Below are 20,158 nucleotides of genomic sequence, written 5' to 3'. Positions count from 1 at the left end.
TGAGCTGCAGCCCATGTGTTCAGTATGCCTCCCAAAGTTGGGTGAGCTTCTTTCTCGAGTTAGACTCCAATTCTTTCATGCAGAAGGTACAACATAGAGGACATATACCTACCTTTTCTGATAGATAGTAAGCGATGACAGCTGCACTGGGAAAAATTCCAGAATTTCCTCCCTTTCTTGTTTTAAATAGGCAGCAGTGTATGCTAGCACCTTAACCAGAGCTGATAAAGAAACTTTTAAATTTATTTATCCCTATTTATTTATTTATTATTTATTTGATTTTATTTATTTATTTTTATTTAAGTTTGTGATTGTTGGATAAGTGACAGGACCAGAAGCCTAAATCACTCCCATGCGACACCATGTTGCCAGTAGCTTGGACCGTTTGAAATATTGGCGCCAGTGTTTTGTCAGGTGTGGGCATCTCAACACAAACTAAGTTTGCAAAAGCTCTGGAAACTTTTCAAGGGAATCACAGAATGTTAGGGATTGGAAGGGACCTCAAAAGATCGTCTCGTCCAATCCCCCTGCCGGAGCAGGAACACCTAGAAGAGGCTACACAGGAAGGTGTCCAGGCGGGTGCATAAGCAACTCAAATTTTTCTTTTTTTTTTTGATAATTTATTGCATGGAGTTTCAAATATCATGTAATAAGTGTAGTTGTTCCTTGTTCATTTTATTAAACAGTGCAATATTTGGTATTAAGGTCCTTAGAAAGGGATTTCCCGTATGTTTGATTATGTAACCAGCAATGAAGAAATTTACAGCAGATTTTACAAATGCTTACATGCCTCAAAATGTCAAAATAGTTCCAAGTTTAATCTTCTCTTTCTATATAACTTCCTAATCTAAGTCCTTGATGACTGGGTTCATTCTTTTTAGCACAGACACACATGCAGTAAAAATATTTTTAAAATGAAATTGTACAACTAACAAAATAGTACATACTGTGCATCCCAATGTCAGTATGCCATGAACTGTTCATATGAAGATCTTCGGGTTAGGGAGTTTTCAGAGGGCTTGTATGAGAGTACATTTAGGCTGCAGAGATCTCAAAAAACTAAAAGGACCTTGTGAAACTGGGCACAGTCACACTGGACCCGGTTCTGGACATGGATACACTCACTCCCTTCTCTTGAGATCAGCATTAAACTCATCGCTTCTTGTGTCCTTACAGCCAGCTTGTTCTCACTCTAACTGAAGATTTTTCACTCTGTTTTAGAGAGACGACACTTTTACAATACACAAGGTTGTGATGGAGATACAACAGATTTTAAGTTCATTTGTATTTTACTCTTAGCCATACCTTGCTGCTTAGGTCCTCTGCTCTTGTGATGCCGTACACCTTATGTAATAACATTGCAGACTGTCAGCCAGAGGCTATTTATACAAATGCTGTTGCCTAGTGTCATTTGATGCCATTATTTTATGTTTAAAGAAAGTTAAATATTTTTTTTTCCTTGTATCATTCTCTTTGTAAAATATAAGAAAGTTCACGTGATGGTTTTACCTTCTGGTGTTGCTTATAGCAGCTTTACAGCAGCTACAGGGAAATGCAAGTTAACACAGTATGTCAAGTTGGATAGTAGGATCAGCAGGCTTCATTTGACAGAGCTGAACTAAAAAAATTGTGGTGGTTTCTTAGGTGGTGTTGTTGTTGCTTTTGTTTGTGTTTTTTTTGTTTGGTTTGTTTTTTGTTTTTAATCTAGGCCTCCTCTTTAAACAGACCCATATCATACTTATTTAGAAATGAAGTCCTTTCTGTTTATCTCTAGGTAGAGGCATCTGTATGTGCAGGAGTCCAAACCCAACCTTGTGGTTTCAGTTGATGTTTTGGGTGCCTGTTTTTGCCTTATCACTTGAACACAATAAGAGTACTGCTGGCGAGCAGAGGACCAGGCCCTGGGGGTCAGACTCAGACAGCTAATTGTACATCAAAGATTTTTTTTTTTTGCTTGTCTCATTTTTCCTCTTTAAAATGGAAGCAAACTTGTAGATTGATTTGCACCACGTATATGTAACAGAACAAGGTGATGAACTTGGATCTTTCCAGTCCCAGCCTTACATGCTGGTCTCTAAGGTATAATCTTGTACTGTAGTCTCTCCCTTCTTTATAAAGCATGGATACTTCACATAGATAAAACAAATACATATCTGATGTCTTGGAACAGTACTCAAGTAATAGTCCTGCCTCAGGAGATGGCACTGGGAGGTTGAAGCTTCAAATGTTTTAAAATAAAAACTATGTGTCTCAAGATGAGGGAGAAACTTTGGGACTGAGTTCTTATGCTTGTCTCCCCACTAATCCTGGAGCAGGTGTTTGCAAAACACAGCTGCTTTGCAGAAGTTAGGAGAGAATGTGCATTCCAGTGCAGCTTTTTGCTAAACTGGAACATGGAGTGTATTTTTGAATGAATAACAGTGTGACTGTTAAATGTTCTTCCCATTATGTCAGCTTGATAAAAAGCATTCTTCAGGTCACCATGGCTCCCTAAAAGTTAAACTACATTGTTCTGTTTCTAACTGTGAGCCCAGTGCTCTCAGGAACAGCCCACATAGTAGGAGATGTAAGAAAATAAAGTAGGTGAAGCCCTAGGGAACCAAAACAAAATGGAAAAAAAAACAGTACAGCCTGTCAAAATAAAAATCAAGGAGCCCTAACCCAAGTTCAAAAAGACCTATCCTTTTTTTCTGCTTCACTAACACCTATCAGTGAAAACTGAAAAAGCATGCTGCAAGCAAAAGGCGTCTGAATTGGGAATGTGAGAAGGTTGTGTGGGATGGTGGAAGATTGCAAAAGCTCTTGAAAGGAGGCAAGCAGGTTGGAAGGAAAAAGATAGTGTGTAAATGCACCGTTTTAAAAGTGAGACTTTGGAGCATCATAAAGAAAGAATTGAATTTATGCAATTAAACCCAGCAACCAACAGTTAATAGTGTTAACATCACTTGGAGTTTCTGTACCCAAACAAGTTCCTTTAGAAAAGCAGCCCTTTTATTTTTGTGAATAGTAAAGTTCTTCTGTATTTTTCTCTTTCCACCAGGCTTTTCTGTGTCTGGGTGTTTGGTTTCAAAGCTCACCCAGACAGTAGGGTTGTACAGCACCTACCACAGTAACATCCTACTCTCGGTGTGGGCCTGTACCTATGTGTTGAAGGTGATAATTAAAAATATCATTGGTAGTGAAAAATACAGGTAACTACAGTTAGCATCATTGCCTTGGAAAGAGATAACACTGCCTCATAAATAGGGCTTACACTCTAAATCATCCTCCAGGAAGTGTGCTGAAGAATGAACTGAATGGTGGGAGTAGTTTCGGTAAGTGCATTAATGTTACAATTACATGTGTGTTGCTGGAGATGCATAGATTTCTGCTAATAATGAAAAATTCTGTGCTGTCCTTTTCAAGGAATCTTGTAAGCTGCCCATTTGTATGAAAAAGCAAAGGCATTTTTGGCATATTTTCTGTACTGGTGTATAATTTGAAATCCTTTAGCTTTATGAAGGGCCCAATCCAGAGTTTAGGAAGTAGCTTTAAAAAAATTGATTTAAACAGCAATTTTGAAGTCACGGCAAATTAAGGAACCCTCATTAGACAGGAGTAGTGTTTAGTGGGTGCTAGAGAATTCCTTGATGCCCCTCCCTGTTTGGAGAACTCCCTCATCTTGCCTTGCAGGAAGCTGGAACAAATATTTACGTGGCCTTCCTGAATTCCTAGCTAGTTACACCCCAAAACTTCAGCCTGTTTATTTGTGGGGGAACTTCTGTGGAGTGGAATGCCTTGATCTTTTTTTCTCAGTCTCCTACTTGAACAGTAAATGAGAGCGCAGAGAATGTACACGCTGCTGTGGCAGGGGGAGAAAAATCTCCTTTCTTAAAGGCTGGCTAGTAACAAATTCTCATACAATTTTCCCACAAATGCTGCATCTTCCCAGTGAATATGTGGCCTTCTTCAGGTGAGAACCTTGTATAACTGAACTTTTTAAAACTGATTCGTTGCACACTTATATCTCCAGAAGCTTGCTATTCTGTATCTACAGTTTATTTAAGTCAAACTGGTTTTCTTAAACCCCGTTCAAATGCAAATATATGTTTGCAGAAGCTTGCAGTTCTTTGTGGAGAGTTTGTTTAGGTCAGTTAGTAATTGATTACGTTTGATACCATAATGAGCCTGGTTTAAAGCAGTCTTAAGAATATTCATGTGACCTTTTTTACTGTTTTGTACCTTAGATGAAAATCTCTCTGAAGGTAAACAGGTGCCTTTTTTCTGTGTGGGCCAGTCCTGAGAGGAGAGACGAACCTCTGAGCTGGCATAGTGAGGCATAGAGTGCACATCTCAAGGGTTAAGAAGTGATAAAGGCCAGCACTCAAAGAAATAACATACACATTCATACAGTAAATAAAAGAGTGAATCCTTGCCAGTTAAAAAAAGGGGGAAGTCTACCAAGTAGATTTTTGTTCCTACCTCAGGAAAGGTGAATGCTTGCTTAGATGCTAGGGAATGCTCCCAGATCCTGGAGTTTTAGAATTCAGGCTTTAGAAGTTAGGTTCCGCATTCCCTCTAACACTACTCTTGTTTTCCAAATTTATAAAGGTTTACCTCAGAATAGCCTGAGCCTATTTCTGCTTTCTTTGTGATTAGAATTTAACCTTCTGTTTTTCTTGATCCAGTAATAGTATATATTTAAAACTGTAGATTTATAAGAGGTTAAAAGTGCATACATGTGATAGAGAGGATCCATCTCATGTTTTGTTTCTGCACTCACTGGTCCCATGAACTTTTCTTATACTTTTAGGCCATTAGGGACATTGTTGCAGGAGTAAAATGATGTTGATTTATTTCTAAAAATATTTTTCTAAATAAACAAACGTCTCATACATTTCTCAGATATGACTGAAGAATAATTTTGCCTTCTTTTTTTGGGAGGGGTCTTCTGTCCCGGTTTCTTCGTCATTACAAAAATTAGTCAGTTAATACTAAGCTCTACTCCAGGTGATCTTGCTGCTTTGTCACATCAACCATGATCTGTTGCATTACTCATGTTTTATTCAGCCATAATATTGTTGTTGATGGTATTTCTTGCAGGCTGTAGTAGAACCAGTTTATTTCAGTAAAATTCAGACGTCTTCCTCTCCTCATGTTTGTAAATGTTGAAACATCTACAGAGCAAGGGGGGGCTTTGTCGCTAAGAATAGTGTACAGAAAATACATATATGTCAGATGATTTCTTTTTTCATCTTGCATCTTTCAGAAGTTAGACTCATTGAAACAGACCCCAAGTAGTCAACACGGCAAGTGAGGCACAATGGTGCACTTTTGGAATTATCTCAAGGACTGTGAAGAACCTCTATCTTACACCTGTGATGCGCCTGCGGTGTTTTAACTCTGTGTTTTAACACTATGATTTTTAAGCTAGACAGGGCCACCCAGTGATACCTCCTGTTTTTCAGAAATAGTGATTTCAGATGTGGCAGAAGTAGTGATATTTACTAAAGAAGAAGTTTTGTACAACTTAGTGTTCAGAAAGTGGTCAGTGACTATTTAGCTGGCTGTTGAAGGATGGAAGGAAGACAAAGTTTTTAAGGAAAGGTGAAGTTTCTTGCTGGAACATAAGATTTAAGAAGATAAAGGCACATAATCTTTGGGCACCTAACCCTTCTTCTGGTTCAAAATAGGAGCCAGAAACTTCAAGTGAAGTTGGCTGGAACAGTTGTTAAACATGGACTTTGTTGATTTAGTATTAAAATCTGCCAGAGAAAGGAAGTTCGGGAATCTAGAATTCTTAAATGGACAGGAAAAGGAAAATTTGAGACTCCATTTCTTAACCTTCTTTTGTATGTAATTGAGGTGTTTAAATCCAGATGTTACTCTTTGTTTTTCTTATTTTTACAATGCAGCAGATGCACTTCTGAAACAACTTTGAACCAACGTACTTCTGTATAACAGCCAGTAAAGTGGCCAGAGAATGACCTGATAGCTCTATACCAGAGATTTGAAGCTTAGATGCAGACTTTTCACTCAGTTTAAAGATATAATAGGGAGTTTTTCTCTGAAGGGAGTTTTTCAGTTTTTGTGACACTCTTTTATTTAAAGCTTGATGCAGTATACACTTGATGGATTCTGTCTGCTTATTAATAGATTGACAGATGCTGCTGCTTTTATTGAAATACTTACATAGAGATACTGGGGGAACGTAATAATCTTTCTCCTTTCAGGAAGATCTGTACTGGACTCAGAAGTGCTGGTTTGCCTTGGGCTGCCTGATACAGAACTTTCTGATCAGCATTTACTACTTTAGGCATTAAAAGGAGAAAAATTCCAAGTGAAGCCACTTTAGTGTAGGATTTCAAAAGTCTCCACTTCCTTCTTGTGTGTGCAAAGTACACTGGAGTGAGCGCAATGACCCTGCAGATGGCAAAGGCTTTTAGATTAGGCTAAGAGATTTGCAGAAACCATTTTAAAGTATCACACTTTTGTTGAGGGGGTTTGTCCAATATTCAGTGCTCTTATCCATCTGAGGCGTGTCCTGTTTTTAATGACGGAGTTGTAGGGTGCTATGTTCAAAGACTGACGAGTAATTTTTAGTGTATGGTATCCTTTCCTGTGTGGTTGTGTGTGTTTGGTATTTGCCAGTTTTTGTGGAGCAAAATTGTTGTTTCTTTTCATGCTTTGTGCTTAATGATACAGAAACTATATGGACCCTACCAAGCAGTGCAAGTATGTAGTAGTTAATTGGGTTAGTTGCTGGCTGAAGAATAAGGTATAAAATCTATTTAAGTTTATGTTAGTACACTGTGATAATTTGGTATTCTTAGGTAAACATGACTTTGACCGTAATTCTGGACAAATAAAATAAGCACTTAGATTACTCCTGATATGTAATTGGAAATGTGTGTTAGTAGAAGTCACCTTTTGATAAACTGCTATTATATTGCACATCTGCAGTAGTGATGAATTTTGATTAGTGGTTTAAGGATATGTAAAAACAGAACAGGCAATAGGCAGTAGACAAATTAGCAACAATAGGGTGAGGACTATCTCCTTATGTTTACAGAACACTTAACCCAACAGTAAACCCAAAGTGTGTGGTGATAACTATTAGTAGCAATTGTACCTTTTTTTTTTTTTTTTTTTTTTTTTTCCCTAGGTCACTAGCAAGTGTAGGAAAAGAACTGAAAGATAACTTTTTGCGGGCCCTGGCAGAAAGAGAGGAAGCCAATTGTACCGGAAAAATTTCTGTGAGTACTTTTGAGATCACAGTCTTCTTAACAGCTTAAAAATTAATCTGAATAGGAAAGCAAGGTATTTGACAGGAAAACTTCAGGTGGAACATTTGAAAAAGTTTATTTGATTTAGGAGAGATTCCTTGGAACCTAGAAATTTGTTGATGTTAATTTTTTAAAAATAAGCAAAGTATATGAAAACACTGCCCAGAAGTCTACAAAAGGTAAGTGATGAGCTGAAGGATACAAGAGGAAAAACATCTAGTGAAGTATATTCTGATTTCATAACAAGTTGTAGATTCCTCTCTTGCAAAATTAATTCCCATGTGTGCTTAAAATAGAGGAAGATGCAACCTGGTTGTTAGGAGAACCTCTTTGAAACTGATTAATATCAGTGCTATTGGAATTTCCCTGCTGAGTTTTGGAGGGGTGCTTGATAGGTTGTGTCTAAAACATGAATATGGCCATGTGCCTCCCAGCTCAGCCAGCTCATACACACTGGCAGAGCTGTCTGTGCTGTGCTTTCCCATGCTTTACTCAGTCAGGATAATGCTGGCAGATGCCACTTGGGAATCCTTCCTGATGTGTCTGTCATTACCTCACATTGATGTAGGTGTGCTCAGGGGACAGTGTTGCTGAAGTTTATGAATTTCCACTTGTAAATGTAGCTAGATCAATATCCTTCACTTTAAAGGGAAGATGGTCCTATATGCTTGGCTTTTCAATAGCCGTGGCTTTGCACGAAGAAGAGTTTGTGCCTGAATGCTGTACAAGGAGGGAAGTTTTGGGTTTCATGATTCAATTTGCTTCCATGTAAACTTGATAACACAACTGAAAATTAGCCTGGAATGGTCATCATGGTCTTGCTGCTGAGTTCAGATAGAATAGTGCTGTTTCTTGCCTTCTTTATAGAGTAGCAGGAGCCTGGATTTCTGGCTGTTAGATTGCCTCTCTTTAAAGAAAAATAATAAAAGTTACTGCAAAGGCATTGTGGAAGTCAGAAGTGATCATGATCTTATTTCATGGTTCTGTTTGCTTAGAAAGTTGATCAGGTATGCACTAATGATTTTTTTGGTGTTCCTTCAACTCTCCTAATTGAAGTAAAAGCATAACTCCTCTCCCTCCCTCTGTAAAATAATTGTAAGGTCAATATTTATTATTTTATGGATAGCTAGTTATCCTCCAGAATTTGGAGAGGAAATGCTGCCTGAAGTGTGGTTCCACAATATATGTGAGCAACCTTTCTCATGAAGCTTCAAGCACCTTGTGGTTTCAGTTGGCTGACAAATATCCTGGGAACTGTTCTTCTTGGGATATTTAGAGATTTCTACAGGGTAAATGTATGACACCATAGGTTAAATATATGGCAGAAATGAGACAGGGTGGAACATTGCCATGATGGTTTAGCCTTGAAAATGGAAGCACTCTGTGACTTATTCCATAGATTTGCCATTAAAAAATAAAAAGGGTGGGGGGCGGGAATTGTTAATTGTAGCACCTTATTCTTATAGGTCCCTTTCTGGCTGTAGTTTTCAGAGCATCCTGTAAAAGGAAATGTAATTTATCCGGTTTACAGTTGGGGGCACTACTGAGTTACGCAGAACCCTTTTCAGCGTAGGAAAGCACTATCACTTAATACTGACAGGTTTTTTTCTGACTTTATGTAAAAGCAGCAGGGCTGAGTCCAGGACTTCGGGCTGGCTGAGACCTTCTTGCAGATTGATGCCAGGGTGCCCTAAACCATAGGTCAGGAGGAGGAAAAACCTCAGACCCCTCATGGTGCTGACAGGATGCTGTGTGGATCTTGGGGTGGGAAATGAAATGTGCTTTTTTCTGTTATCTTAGAGGGCCTAAGGAGGAAAAAGAATAGTTGTGGTTGGTAATAGGCATCTCAGTCTTTGGGATACAGTGCAGTAGCATTAATTGAACCTGAAACTGGATACAGTGCAGTCTGGGAACTCCTGGAAGCTTCTGCTAGAGATTCTTCTCTTTGAGTGAAACTTAGCCCTGAGAAACTTGGACAGAAACAGGTAGAATAGGTTCATATGCTTAAAATGATTTTTTAAAACTCCTTGGATTTTATAAACCCAAATTATACAAACAAATGAGTTTTTTCAGAGATTTTTTTTGTTTGTTTCATTTTTCTGGTGCTCTGAGCATGTCTTCATATGTTGGGCTAATTTGGATACACCTCTCTGCTCTCATATGGTGTATCCTTATGCTGCTGTGGAAGAGGACATTGGAACAAGCAGGCAGGGGCCACCACCCCTGTGTTAAGCAGAGCTTGGATTCAGGGAAGAGCTAGTAAGGTTTTAGTACTCAGCCTGTGTAGTTACATGTAGACCTCTAAAACATAAAGGTACATAAGTTATGGGCTAGCCTTTCCAATTAAAATAAAAAATAAATAGTAAAGGTACCACCAAAATGAAGAGAGCTGGTGTCAGTTCCCAAGTTCCCAGGCCTCCTGCAGTGATAACATTTCTAAGCCCTCAAAACAGCCTCTGGTTATGTATCAAAAGTTTTTGGAACAGTGAGTGTTATTACCAGCTATTCAATACATAACTAGGCATAATGAAGTATATCAAGCATGAAATATCAGCCTCAACTCTGACCCACCTGCAGTTTGCTGGTTTACAGGAGAACTCATAATGTTTTCTTAATACACTTCAGTGTGGGAATGCATTTCAAATAGTGATTCAGAACATAGGCTTCTAGGCTGCAATCATAAATGCACACAGAAGACTTTTTTTTTTTTAATTGTTGCATGCCTAATGAACCAACAGAGAGAAGGCATTCCTGTGTGAAACTATGTTTGTTCATTCGTTTGTTTTTATCTCGACAGTGCCACCTCTATTATTATTACCTCTTTAGACTATTCTTTACATTTTTAGGGATTGCACGTGGGCTCTAAGACCACGTAGGCTGGTTGCTGAGAAGATGAACCTACCTGAAGAAAACACTGCCTATTTGGAAAGCTAAAACTGTTGCCAAGCAATGCTTATGTTGCAGGATCCTGCCTGTGCTTAGTAAGTGAGGCGCTTCAATGGTTTCTGTGCTTCTCTGTTCAGTAGATGATGTCTAGAACCTGCTCCTCCTTTTGAGATGAAGGCAGTGCAAGCCATGGGGCTTGCTTACAAGTCCCACAGGTTGGTGTAATAAAATAAAGAGATGCAGCAGGGAGTTATCATATGGCTTCCCATTCTCCTTTGAAGGAGACCACATGACAATAGCAACTTGGGTCTCTCTGAACTAATGAGCAAGGTCATTAAATCCTTGGGATTCTCTACAAAAGACTGGTCAACATAAAACTAATTTTTTGTAGTCCATCCAGGTAGGGCTTTCTGAGGCTCTGTGGTCTACCTCAAAAATCCCCACACATGACAATTGTCAGGATGAGATTATCTGCCATGATTGGTGGTGGTCCTCAGCAAAAGAGGAGTTAATGCTGCTTGATATGGTTACCTGCTTTAGAGCCAGACTTCAGGGTTACTGCAGAAATGGGAGCTGAAAAAGAAAAAGTCTAAAAATCTTTCCAGAAGCTCAATGAGTGTGATCTTGATAAAGCTTTTTGTCATACTTTGCTCTAGCATCATCTACAGCAAGGCTTGGCCATTTTTAAGGGTTAGCAGCACTTCTGCATGCAACAGTGACAGGGATGTTGCATGTAGGGAACAGCATCCATGCTCTTGTCTGGTGTTTGTGGTGTGACCTCTGCTGGTATGTGAGGACCCTTAGAAGTCAACCTTTGCCAGAAAGTTATTTTCTCTTTGTCTTCTCTTGATATATATCCAGAACCCAAACCATAAAAACAAGATCAAAAAAACAGCAAACAAAAAAAATTCCACCCTCAAACCCACTACCCAACAATAAAAAACATGAAGACAGATCAAACCCAGCCAAAGAAAACACAACTAAAAATCAACCCAACAAAAGCAAAATAAAAAAGAAGCAAAAAAACAGAGTAAAATGTCTTCCTTTTCTCACATAGAATGGGAGGAGGAGGATTGAAAAGCATCCAGTCTCAGAAACTGCACTTTACTGTACCCGGAAGAAAAAAATTCTCAGCTGTGCTTGGTCACTCTGTGTGTCTTCATTAGCTGAGGTTCTTATGTCCTTTCTGTTCCATATCAGCTTTTGCAGGTCATCTATTTGTCAAGTTGGTCTTGGAGGTTAATTCTTTAAAATGAGCCTGTCGTGACAGGAGCGTGCAATGCTTGTATTTGCTTATTAACAATTTCCATTCAAAAATTTGATCCAGAAGAGTTTGTAAGAGAAATAAGATGTATGAGGTAGAAGCCAGTTTTAAAAAATTAGTCGAGGCTGTGGGGTAAGGAAACAATTGACTCCTGATGGATTTTGACAGTACTGGTGAATTCTCCATGTCCTCATGAAATTCAGTGTGAGCCTTATGATCAGATGAACTTGGCAAGCAGACAGATCTTGACTTCTTTGCACAGGTGTATGTTTACCCTATCTAGCCCTCACCTATACTCTGGTATGCGCTAAATATTACTTGTTTATTCAGTGTGATAAAGGCTCTGTGGATATCATAGTTTGTATTTACAAAAGCCTTAGAAAATTATGCAAGACTTAGGAACTCCTTTATGTGTCACAGAGCAAGTCTCACAGGTACTATGTGAATACCTTGAGGCTGATATTTTATGAGAGAGGCTTGGGTAATGGGGCAGAGAGGAAGACTACAGCTACACTGTAGTAGATATCTGAAAACATAGGTACGCTGTAAGCCTTGATTTGGATTTCATGGCTATGGGAAAAAGTTCTAGTTATGGTCTCAAAGGCATCGGTGTCACCATCAAAAGTATTTAAGTTCTTCAAATAATAAGGTGGAATTTGTTGATGGAAATTAGGAACATTAGTAAGCTAAGGATTCATTCCTTCTCCCCCTGATCCACTGATTTGTGGGGAAAAGAAGTAGATCCCACAAATTAAAAAAAAAAAAAAAAAAAGGTGCAACAAACAAAAAACAAATGAAAGCAAAAAGACCACAACAAACAAAAACCTGATGCTCCTGTCCTCAGTTTCATGAGAACTACAACCAGGAGATCAGATAAAATTAATGCCTAGGAGAATGGAGCTTGTTTAGTTTTTTCTGTGCTGAGTATTGGCTGTGAAAAGAGTTAGCTGGCTGGGCCTTTTTGCCTTTGAAATGGGTATCATTGAAGCTGTATGAAGGTACGGGTTACAGCTTGTTCCTTTAGAGCCATTCAAAGAAACCACTGTTCCTGACTCAGAAAAACTTGTGAATTAGGCATGTTCTAATATACCTGTTTCTTGTATTCAAAACTCAATGAAGCGTAAGATTGTGTCGTATATTACCAACAATATTGTGTTGACATGATCTTTTTTCCCCTTTACTGTTTTCCAACATCTGTGAAAGGTTCCCTGTCAAGAAAATGAGAGTCTTACATAAATGTTTATTTCCTTTTTAACTGAACCTATGTTTGTCTATTTAATTAATCCCTATGGAAATTGCATAAGTCATGCAGGTAATCATAACTTCATTTCAAACAAATCACTTTTGGCTTTGAAATACAAAATATATATCGTATTCAATTTCATTTGAAAGAGTGTAGTATGAAAGAAATGAAACAGTGTTTCCGGTACTTAGATGTAATATTTGTCTTCCATCTCTTAACGGCCTAGTATGCATGTTTCCTCCATTAAAAGGGGGTAGGAACGTCTGGAAATTGTTACTTGATGAGACTTCTTATGCAGATGACCAGCGGAACCTTTTTTCTTTGTATTTTTTCTCCAGAAATGATAGGTGGGATTTTCTGCTACTGTTTGCGTACTGATGAATGTTTGGCAACAGATGTAATGAAGTATAAAAGCACTTGGAATGCTTAGAAATGGAGTCAATGAATCCAGAGTCCTCTGAAACTCAAAAACAACTGTAAGGGTTCTGGCTGTACGTTTATGGTCTAGTTTTATTTCTGTTATTTCACTTGTAGGATCGTGAAGTATTGGCAAAAGAGAAGGGATAAGAAAGCAAGCAAAGAATGTTACTTAAAGTTTTTATACAGCACGCTAAGACAGCTCTTAAACTCAATATGTTTTTTCTTTGTGTTTATCAAATCTGTCCTGGAGAAATATCTGTAAAAAGAATCAGTCAAGTTAATTTTTTTTTTCCCCAAGTTCCTTCTCCATCAGTCGTAGGTGCAGTATCATGTAAGAAATCGTTCTAATTTAATATATGGGTTGTAGATTGTTTTAAACACCTAAGAACTGCATTGTTAGATAGAGTGTGTTTTGCATCAGGAGGCTGCAAAATTGATACTCCACGTAGAAAAGAATGCGGAAAAAGAGGAGAAATACAGAGCATCTCATATTTCTTTGTTCTTTTCTGTAATTTATTGAAAGTGAAACAAAAGTTAGGAAAGCTGAGTACTTTTTATAGAGTACATTAATTGTATAATTTCACTGACACAACAGCTGCAAATAACTGCAAATTATTTGCACTGTGGCAAATGATCATGTTTCAGATCAGCTGACAGGAAGGGATGTGGTGTATTACTTGAAGTGTTTTAGCTGTCATCAGAAGACCACTAAGTTAACTTAGAATTCCAATCAAAATGCATAAATACATTAACTGCTATTAATCCAAGATCAGTTAAGCTCCTTTTAAAGACCTTGTGGTTGGTTTTATTTGTCTCAGCAGGAGTTTTTGATTCCTTGTAAAGACAGCTTGAAAGGGACTGATGAGTGATTACATACACGTACTACCGAGAGTGTGTCTACATTTGCATTTGAGCTGAGATCAGGAGAGTGATTTTTGCAACAAGTCTCTCAGTGTGTCCCACTTACCACACATTGATCTTGCATCACCAAGCAATCTTGGAATGCACTAATTGGCTTTAACTGGAAAAAAAAAAAGAAACATTATACAAGAAGCTGGTCTCCAGGAGCACCATCCTCTTATGGATGTTGTGATAAGACTAGTGCTCCTGTGATCCCAAGATGCATGTGTGGCAACACATGGTCTCTGTTGGATTCCTGAAGACATGTTCCAGTGTAAATGTAACCTGAGGTCTCTACTGAATAGGACCTAGATGAGTGCAAACCCAGTAAAGAATAACTGGGGAAATAGGTTGCATTACAAATGCAATTATAGATATATAGATCAAACATACATTGCGGTTCATCTCATTGTATTTATGACAGTAGGCTGTGTTAAGCACTGGCACATGCAATGGAGAACTTCCATCGTGGCCTATCAGCTTGAAGAAGTAGATTTCTCAAAAGGAAAAGAACTCCTTGAAGTGGGTAATGTTTTGTTGAACCATCAAAGAGCATCACTAAAACACAGACAAAGAGGTGATCACAGACTATAGGTAAATTAAACCAAACTTAACCATTTTGTTTTCCTAAAGTAGCTATGATTGGTCAGTTCAGAAGACTGATCCTCAATGTCAGCGTACTTGCATGAATATAATTTAACAACTAATATAAGAAATATTTCTAAAGACTTTATTTTGTTTTCAAAGAATGTCAGTTGTGTGCATAAGTTGTTGATGGGAAGGAATTTGTCGTGTTCATTTGCATTCTTGTCAATTGTGTATATTAAAAAAAAGCATAAGGATGGCAATGTACGTGACTATATAAATGCTTTAGCTAGAAAACATGTTTTTAGAGACTCCACTTACTCAGATTAAATTCTTGACTAAAATACACGTGACCGTTTAGTGACTTGAATGTGTGATTCGTGCTCCATGGTTTACTTGTACTTGGAGGTTCGAGGGATTTTGGTGAGAGTGTGGGATGTGGAGTGTGAGTCCTGATTTGATGGCAGGACAACTCTAACCTCTTCTGGCAGTGAGAAGTGGCAGTGTGGCTGCTGCAGGCTGAACCACTGCAGTTTTCTGTCTCTTATGCTTAAATGTTCTTGGAGTTGTTAGCCTGTCTTGTTTTTAAAGCTAACTTTCTTGGTCTCTGATGTTGACTTGGTCACAAATTTGTTTCTCTAAACAGAAGTTGTTTTCTTCTGTAACCCTTAGCTTATTAAATATTTTGAAAAAAATGCTATGTTTAAAGCCAGAAAATACCAGTTTGAAAAATTTGAATTTAGATCGTAAAATGGCAGGTTTACCCTAAAGAATGTGTGTTTGTTTTCTGGGATGTTTTTCTGTAGAATCCTCGGACAAAGCAGAGAACAGGTACTAGCTGGCTGCTCACTGCATCTGTCAATGCAGTGTTTTGTCTACTTGGAAATGGAGGTTGAAGTCATGCTCCTTCTGAAGTCAGTGACTATTTTGACACCATTGAGCTAAAGGAGCCAGAACCCCTGTCTGCTTTGTGTTTGTGCTGCTGAGTTCTATTCTTCTTTGAGACAGCACTATTTTATGGGAGCAAAAAAAATAAAACAGTATTCTGTGTAAATAAGGACCTTGGGTTCCATACTGATCTTGGTATTTCTCTGCTGCTTTCAACTGAGTTCCTCCTGTATTGGATGGGCAGCTGAATTTTATCTGTAGTCTACTTCATGTTCTCAGCAGTAGCTTTTTGCAGGTGTAAATGCAAGCCCAGTGGGTGTTACAGAAATTAAAACTAGTTGCACGCAAGATCCTCATTGGAAGCTGTGAGATACTCTGGAACTCAGGAGATAATTCTTTACCACTCCTGGGCACATAAGAAATTGATCTTGTGAGCGCCTTTATGAAACACATGATCTGTTCTCAGTAAATAACTAATATCATGTGATTTAACTGGGAAACCTATTTTCTTAGTGTGCACATGTTTTAAGAGGCTTTCAGTGTTTATACGTGGGCATCATATTTCAAGTTATATGTGGTTTATAATGTTCGTTTAAAACAAATAAGCAGTGTAATAGAAAGATATCTGGGTAAGCTCAGTAAAGTATGATGGTACTGACAGAAAAATGGTGATACTTTAAAAAAAATTTCCTCTTTCGTTTTTGGTCACCAACTTTTAAAAATCATTATGCCCACATTAGTGTTTTCAGCTCTTGAACTTCAACAATAGGAGTAATTCTCTTTTCCTAGCTATAGAAAACAAAACCATCTGGCTGCCTAATGTTACTAAACACAATGAGTTTCACATTATAAATTATTATCTCTAAAGGAAACAATGGAGAAAGGGGAGAGAGCTGATGCATAAAAGCTTTTAGTGGAAACGTATGAAATAAGCAGCTATTCTGTCAGCAGATCATTTCATTTGCTCAAATTAACTAATAGTCTAAGTGAGACTGAGTGAAAACCAGCTGTAAGAAAAGATATTCAAAGTATTACTTAAAGAGGCATAATAAGACCGCTGGAATGTGAACTAATGGGCATTAAGGAGGCTCGATATGTTATAAGCCATGTTCCGAAATATTTCCGTACTTGGAGTTTGAGTGATGTTCTTGGGCACCTTGTCTGTTAACGTGAACAACTTTATAGCTGTACTTTGTACAGATTTGTGGACTTTTGGACATCTCTGAGAACAGAGTTTGTTATGAGGGGAAATTGTTGCTTTTTGACAAAGTGATTCCCTGTGAATTTTTACTGACAGAGCCACCTGGTGTCAAGGTTTAAGGCGAGGTGGCAATAAACCGTGGCAGATGCTCCCTGTTATCCCCTCACTTCCCACCACCCCTTTCCTTTAGATCGGAAAGATAAGAGGAAAGGAAGAGCGACTTAGACTTCAAGTTGGAGAGTTTTAAAGGGTTTTACTAATGCTACTAATAAATGGAGAATGTATACAAAATATACAAAACCAATCTCGAATGCTCGATGTGGAGTTGGCGTCACTCCAGCAGCAGAGCTGGGTGTGCAGAGCTGGCGGCTCCAGCAGGTGCAGGCCGGGCCCCCGGAAGTCATGGGCAGGACTTCACAGCAAACCCGAACCTGGTTGCAGGGATGCGGGGCCTGAGATGTCTGCGTGGAGCCCCATTATAGATTTAGACAAATAGCAACAGATAGATATGTATTCACAGATGAATATTCGTCATGTACTGGAATATGTTTCCCATTCTAGCTTTTCAAAAGGACTGAACGAGTTAAGTGCTGTCCTCTCACCAAAAGAATGAAGTATCCTCCAAGTCATGCTCCCATTCTCACTGCAGGAACTGTAGGAAAAAAAATCACCCCTAAGTCTATTTACTCTGTACTTAAGACAAATATTTCTGATTTAGGAACAAAGTTACTACTTCTTGTCTAACACTAAAATGTAAAAATAGGACTTTGGCACAGATTTTAAAAATATTTATGCATATTGCTTAAATGTACTACCTAGAGTAGTCCCACTGACTGTCATGGGAGTTTTAATGAAAAATGCCATAGATTTCAGTGGCACTGTTCATGACAGTGTGGGTGGAAAGTCTACAGTGCTAGTAGAACTGGATTTATTCAGTATGTTACACAGCAAGGTAAAAATACTGTAAGGTTACCTGTGTTACTTTACTTGGAAACTTTGATATCAGCTAATAGCTGGTCTGCTTTGGGAGTGATTTAAAAGAAGCTTGATGTGTCATTGATTTTGTTCATCAAAATGGTATAGAAAACCCATGGGTAATAAGCTACTGAATAACAGCTGTACTTTGAAAAAAAGTGGGGTTTAAAAGATCAGTTAAAACTAGGAGTGTTTCTCGCACTGTATATGACCTGAGTTATCAGTGTCTTTTTCGCACACAACTTCTTTATTTGTTTGCAAAAAAGGAATAGGATAATGATTTGGCTTCAGGCCTCACAGTCTCATTTTCATTCTGTTGTGTAATTTTCCTTAAAACTTGTAAAATGTTTTTGCATCACTATGTATGGTGATACAGCACTACCAAAGAGCCATCGAGAGATTTTACATAGAGAGGCTTATTCATTTTAAAGACCAAAGTAGCTCTGTCCCATTACAGAGGAAAATTTTTAGGAAATCCAATGAGAATTTCACGCAATTTATTGACAGCAGGGCCTCTGTTGTTGTCCTGTGTAATGTTCACAGGTCATCACCATTGCATCTTTTGAAAGGGCTGAAGTTTAATAAGATCTATTATGTGGCCACGGGGTATAGAAAGTGATGTAACCTCCCCTCTGCCTCCCTCAAGGTGAGATACTTCTCAGCTGGAAGGGATTCCAGAATTAGGTTTTGAGCAGTATAAGAATCATGCAGATGAACTGGGAGGTTGTATCGAGAAGCACATACATCTCCAGAATATTGCTTTCTGCCAGACACCATGCTTGGAGTCCCTCTGCTGCAGTATTCTCTGCCTGTCCTGCTGAAGTCACTTTCTGTCTTTCTGTATTTTATTGGCAGTAACATGGATGTCCTCTTACATTACTGTTCTGTAGCTGTTCGGATAGTATACGTGCAGTAACTGAACCGATGCTACAGTGATGTCAGTAATGTCAGTGGTGATGAGTGACAAGACCTGATGGGTGTGCGGGATCTTGTCATTTCTAGTGATAAAGGAAGGGAGCGGCAAGATGGAGATCTTACTTTCCGTGAACACAGGGCAAAGGTTGATGTAATCCCTTTTTTGGGGGGTTAGTGTGCACCATTTTGGGCAGATGATGCAGGTAAGTTTTTGAATCAAGCATTTACATGAGGACTTGGTTTGTCACTTGATTGTAAAAGATGTCAAATATGTGCCAGCAGAGAGTCACGTTGCAAAGCATATCTGTTTGAGCAGAAATATTTTTTCTAATGTGCTAAAACAGGCAAGAGGGGTTATCTTTCTTTTTTCTTCATTCTTTGTTTCTTTCCTCATTGCAATATGCTGCACGTAGTCAAGAACTGACCTTGAGAGCTCAGATGTGTGTACTGTATTATACAGTAGCCAACGGAGCCAAAATCTCACTACAGCGCCCTCTAGCAGAAGGTATTCCAGTGTGGCACAGCTGCTTTTTGAGCAGGTTTGGGAACTCTGAAGGTTTTGTAACCACTGAATAACTTTTCAGGGGCATTTCCTAGCTAGCTGACTACCTTCAAAGAGCTTCAGGCTGTCATTGTGCCCATTTGATTCCATCAGTGTTTTATCTGAAGGAGACTCTTGGCCCTGGGGCTGCTCTGAGGCTTGACTCACAAGATCAGGGAATGTGCATTGGGACAAAGACCAGTAATAGCAATGCCATGACACACACTGTCTTTGAGGATAGGAAAGTGTAGATACGTGTTTCATGAAATCCACATTCTCTGTGTGTCTGTCTTGAAACTGAAAGCTCCTATAAAGGCAAGAGTCCTGAAAATTGCTCTTCTGTCCAGCAGGCAGGATGCTATTATGTGAAAATGAATTGCTTTCTCTTCAGAGATTTGGGAGAGTAACAAGTATGTATCTCAATACAAGTGAAAAAGCAAGTGAGAGAGATTAGCATTTGTGGGTATTTTTAGGAAGTCGATTTTGATCCATGTTTGTTTTGAAGCAAAATTTGGGTTGCTTGCAGATAAGTAGTGCTGTATTGGTGTGTTAGATGTAAGCATCTCAAAGGTGTTTAAGTTACAAATTTCTTTCCAGTTGTATGAAACTTATTTGAACTGTAGTTTTTGCTAGCCAGCAGAGCCTGTTTGTTCAGCAGTACATGAGTTCTGAATGGCTTCCTGGGCGGGGGGAACAAACAAACAACAACCAAAACAAAACCAGAAAAAAGCCACAAAAGCATACTTTTCACATTTCCAACCTGGTGTCTATCTAGGAAACAGTTTTCACTGTGAGCAGCAAAATCACGGAACTGCATAGTGTCATGATCTGTCTGCAAGAGAAAAGTAATGTAATAATTTACAATTTAATGAACAACTTCAAAAGTAAGTGAATGTAAATTTCAGCATAACACTTGTAAATACCTGTTTATTTGTTCTTAGAAGAGCATTGCAGAAGCCCTTTTTGCTTAAGTATTGCATAGTTAGAAGAGATCATAATGGCTTTTGACCAGCATCCTGCAAGTACGGAGAAGGGATGCATTTTTCCCGTTATGAGACAGAGAAAATTATTCTGC

The 20,158-nt window shown here is 38.6% G+C and overlaps 1 protein-coding gene across 1 annotated transcript in view; it reads left to right on the top strand.

Moving 5' to 3' along the window:
* The window catches only part of CFAP299 (cilia and flagella associated protein 299), a gene marked incomplete at its 5' end in the record, with an annotated part of 227,455 nt that overhangs the window by 74,961 nt on the left and 132,336 nt on the right, over nucleotides 1–20,158 (top strand). Inside the window, one exon of the mRNA XM_082051216.1 lies at nucleotides 7,145–7,235. Coding sequence (XP_081907342.1) covers nucleotides 7,145–7,235 — 91 coding nt within the window. The remainder of the gene's footprint in view (nucleotides 1–7,144; nucleotides 7,236–20,158) is intronic.

This window comes from Streptopelia decaocto (genome assembly GCF_964273445.1).
Source record: "Streptopelia decaocto genome assembly, chromosome: 4".
Taxonomy (NCBI): Eukaryota; Metazoa; Chordata; class Aves; order Columbiformes; family Columbidae; genus Streptopelia; species Streptopelia decaocto.
Note: the sequence above shows the minus strand (reverse complement) of the source record. Positions and strands in the feature narration are given on the sequence as shown.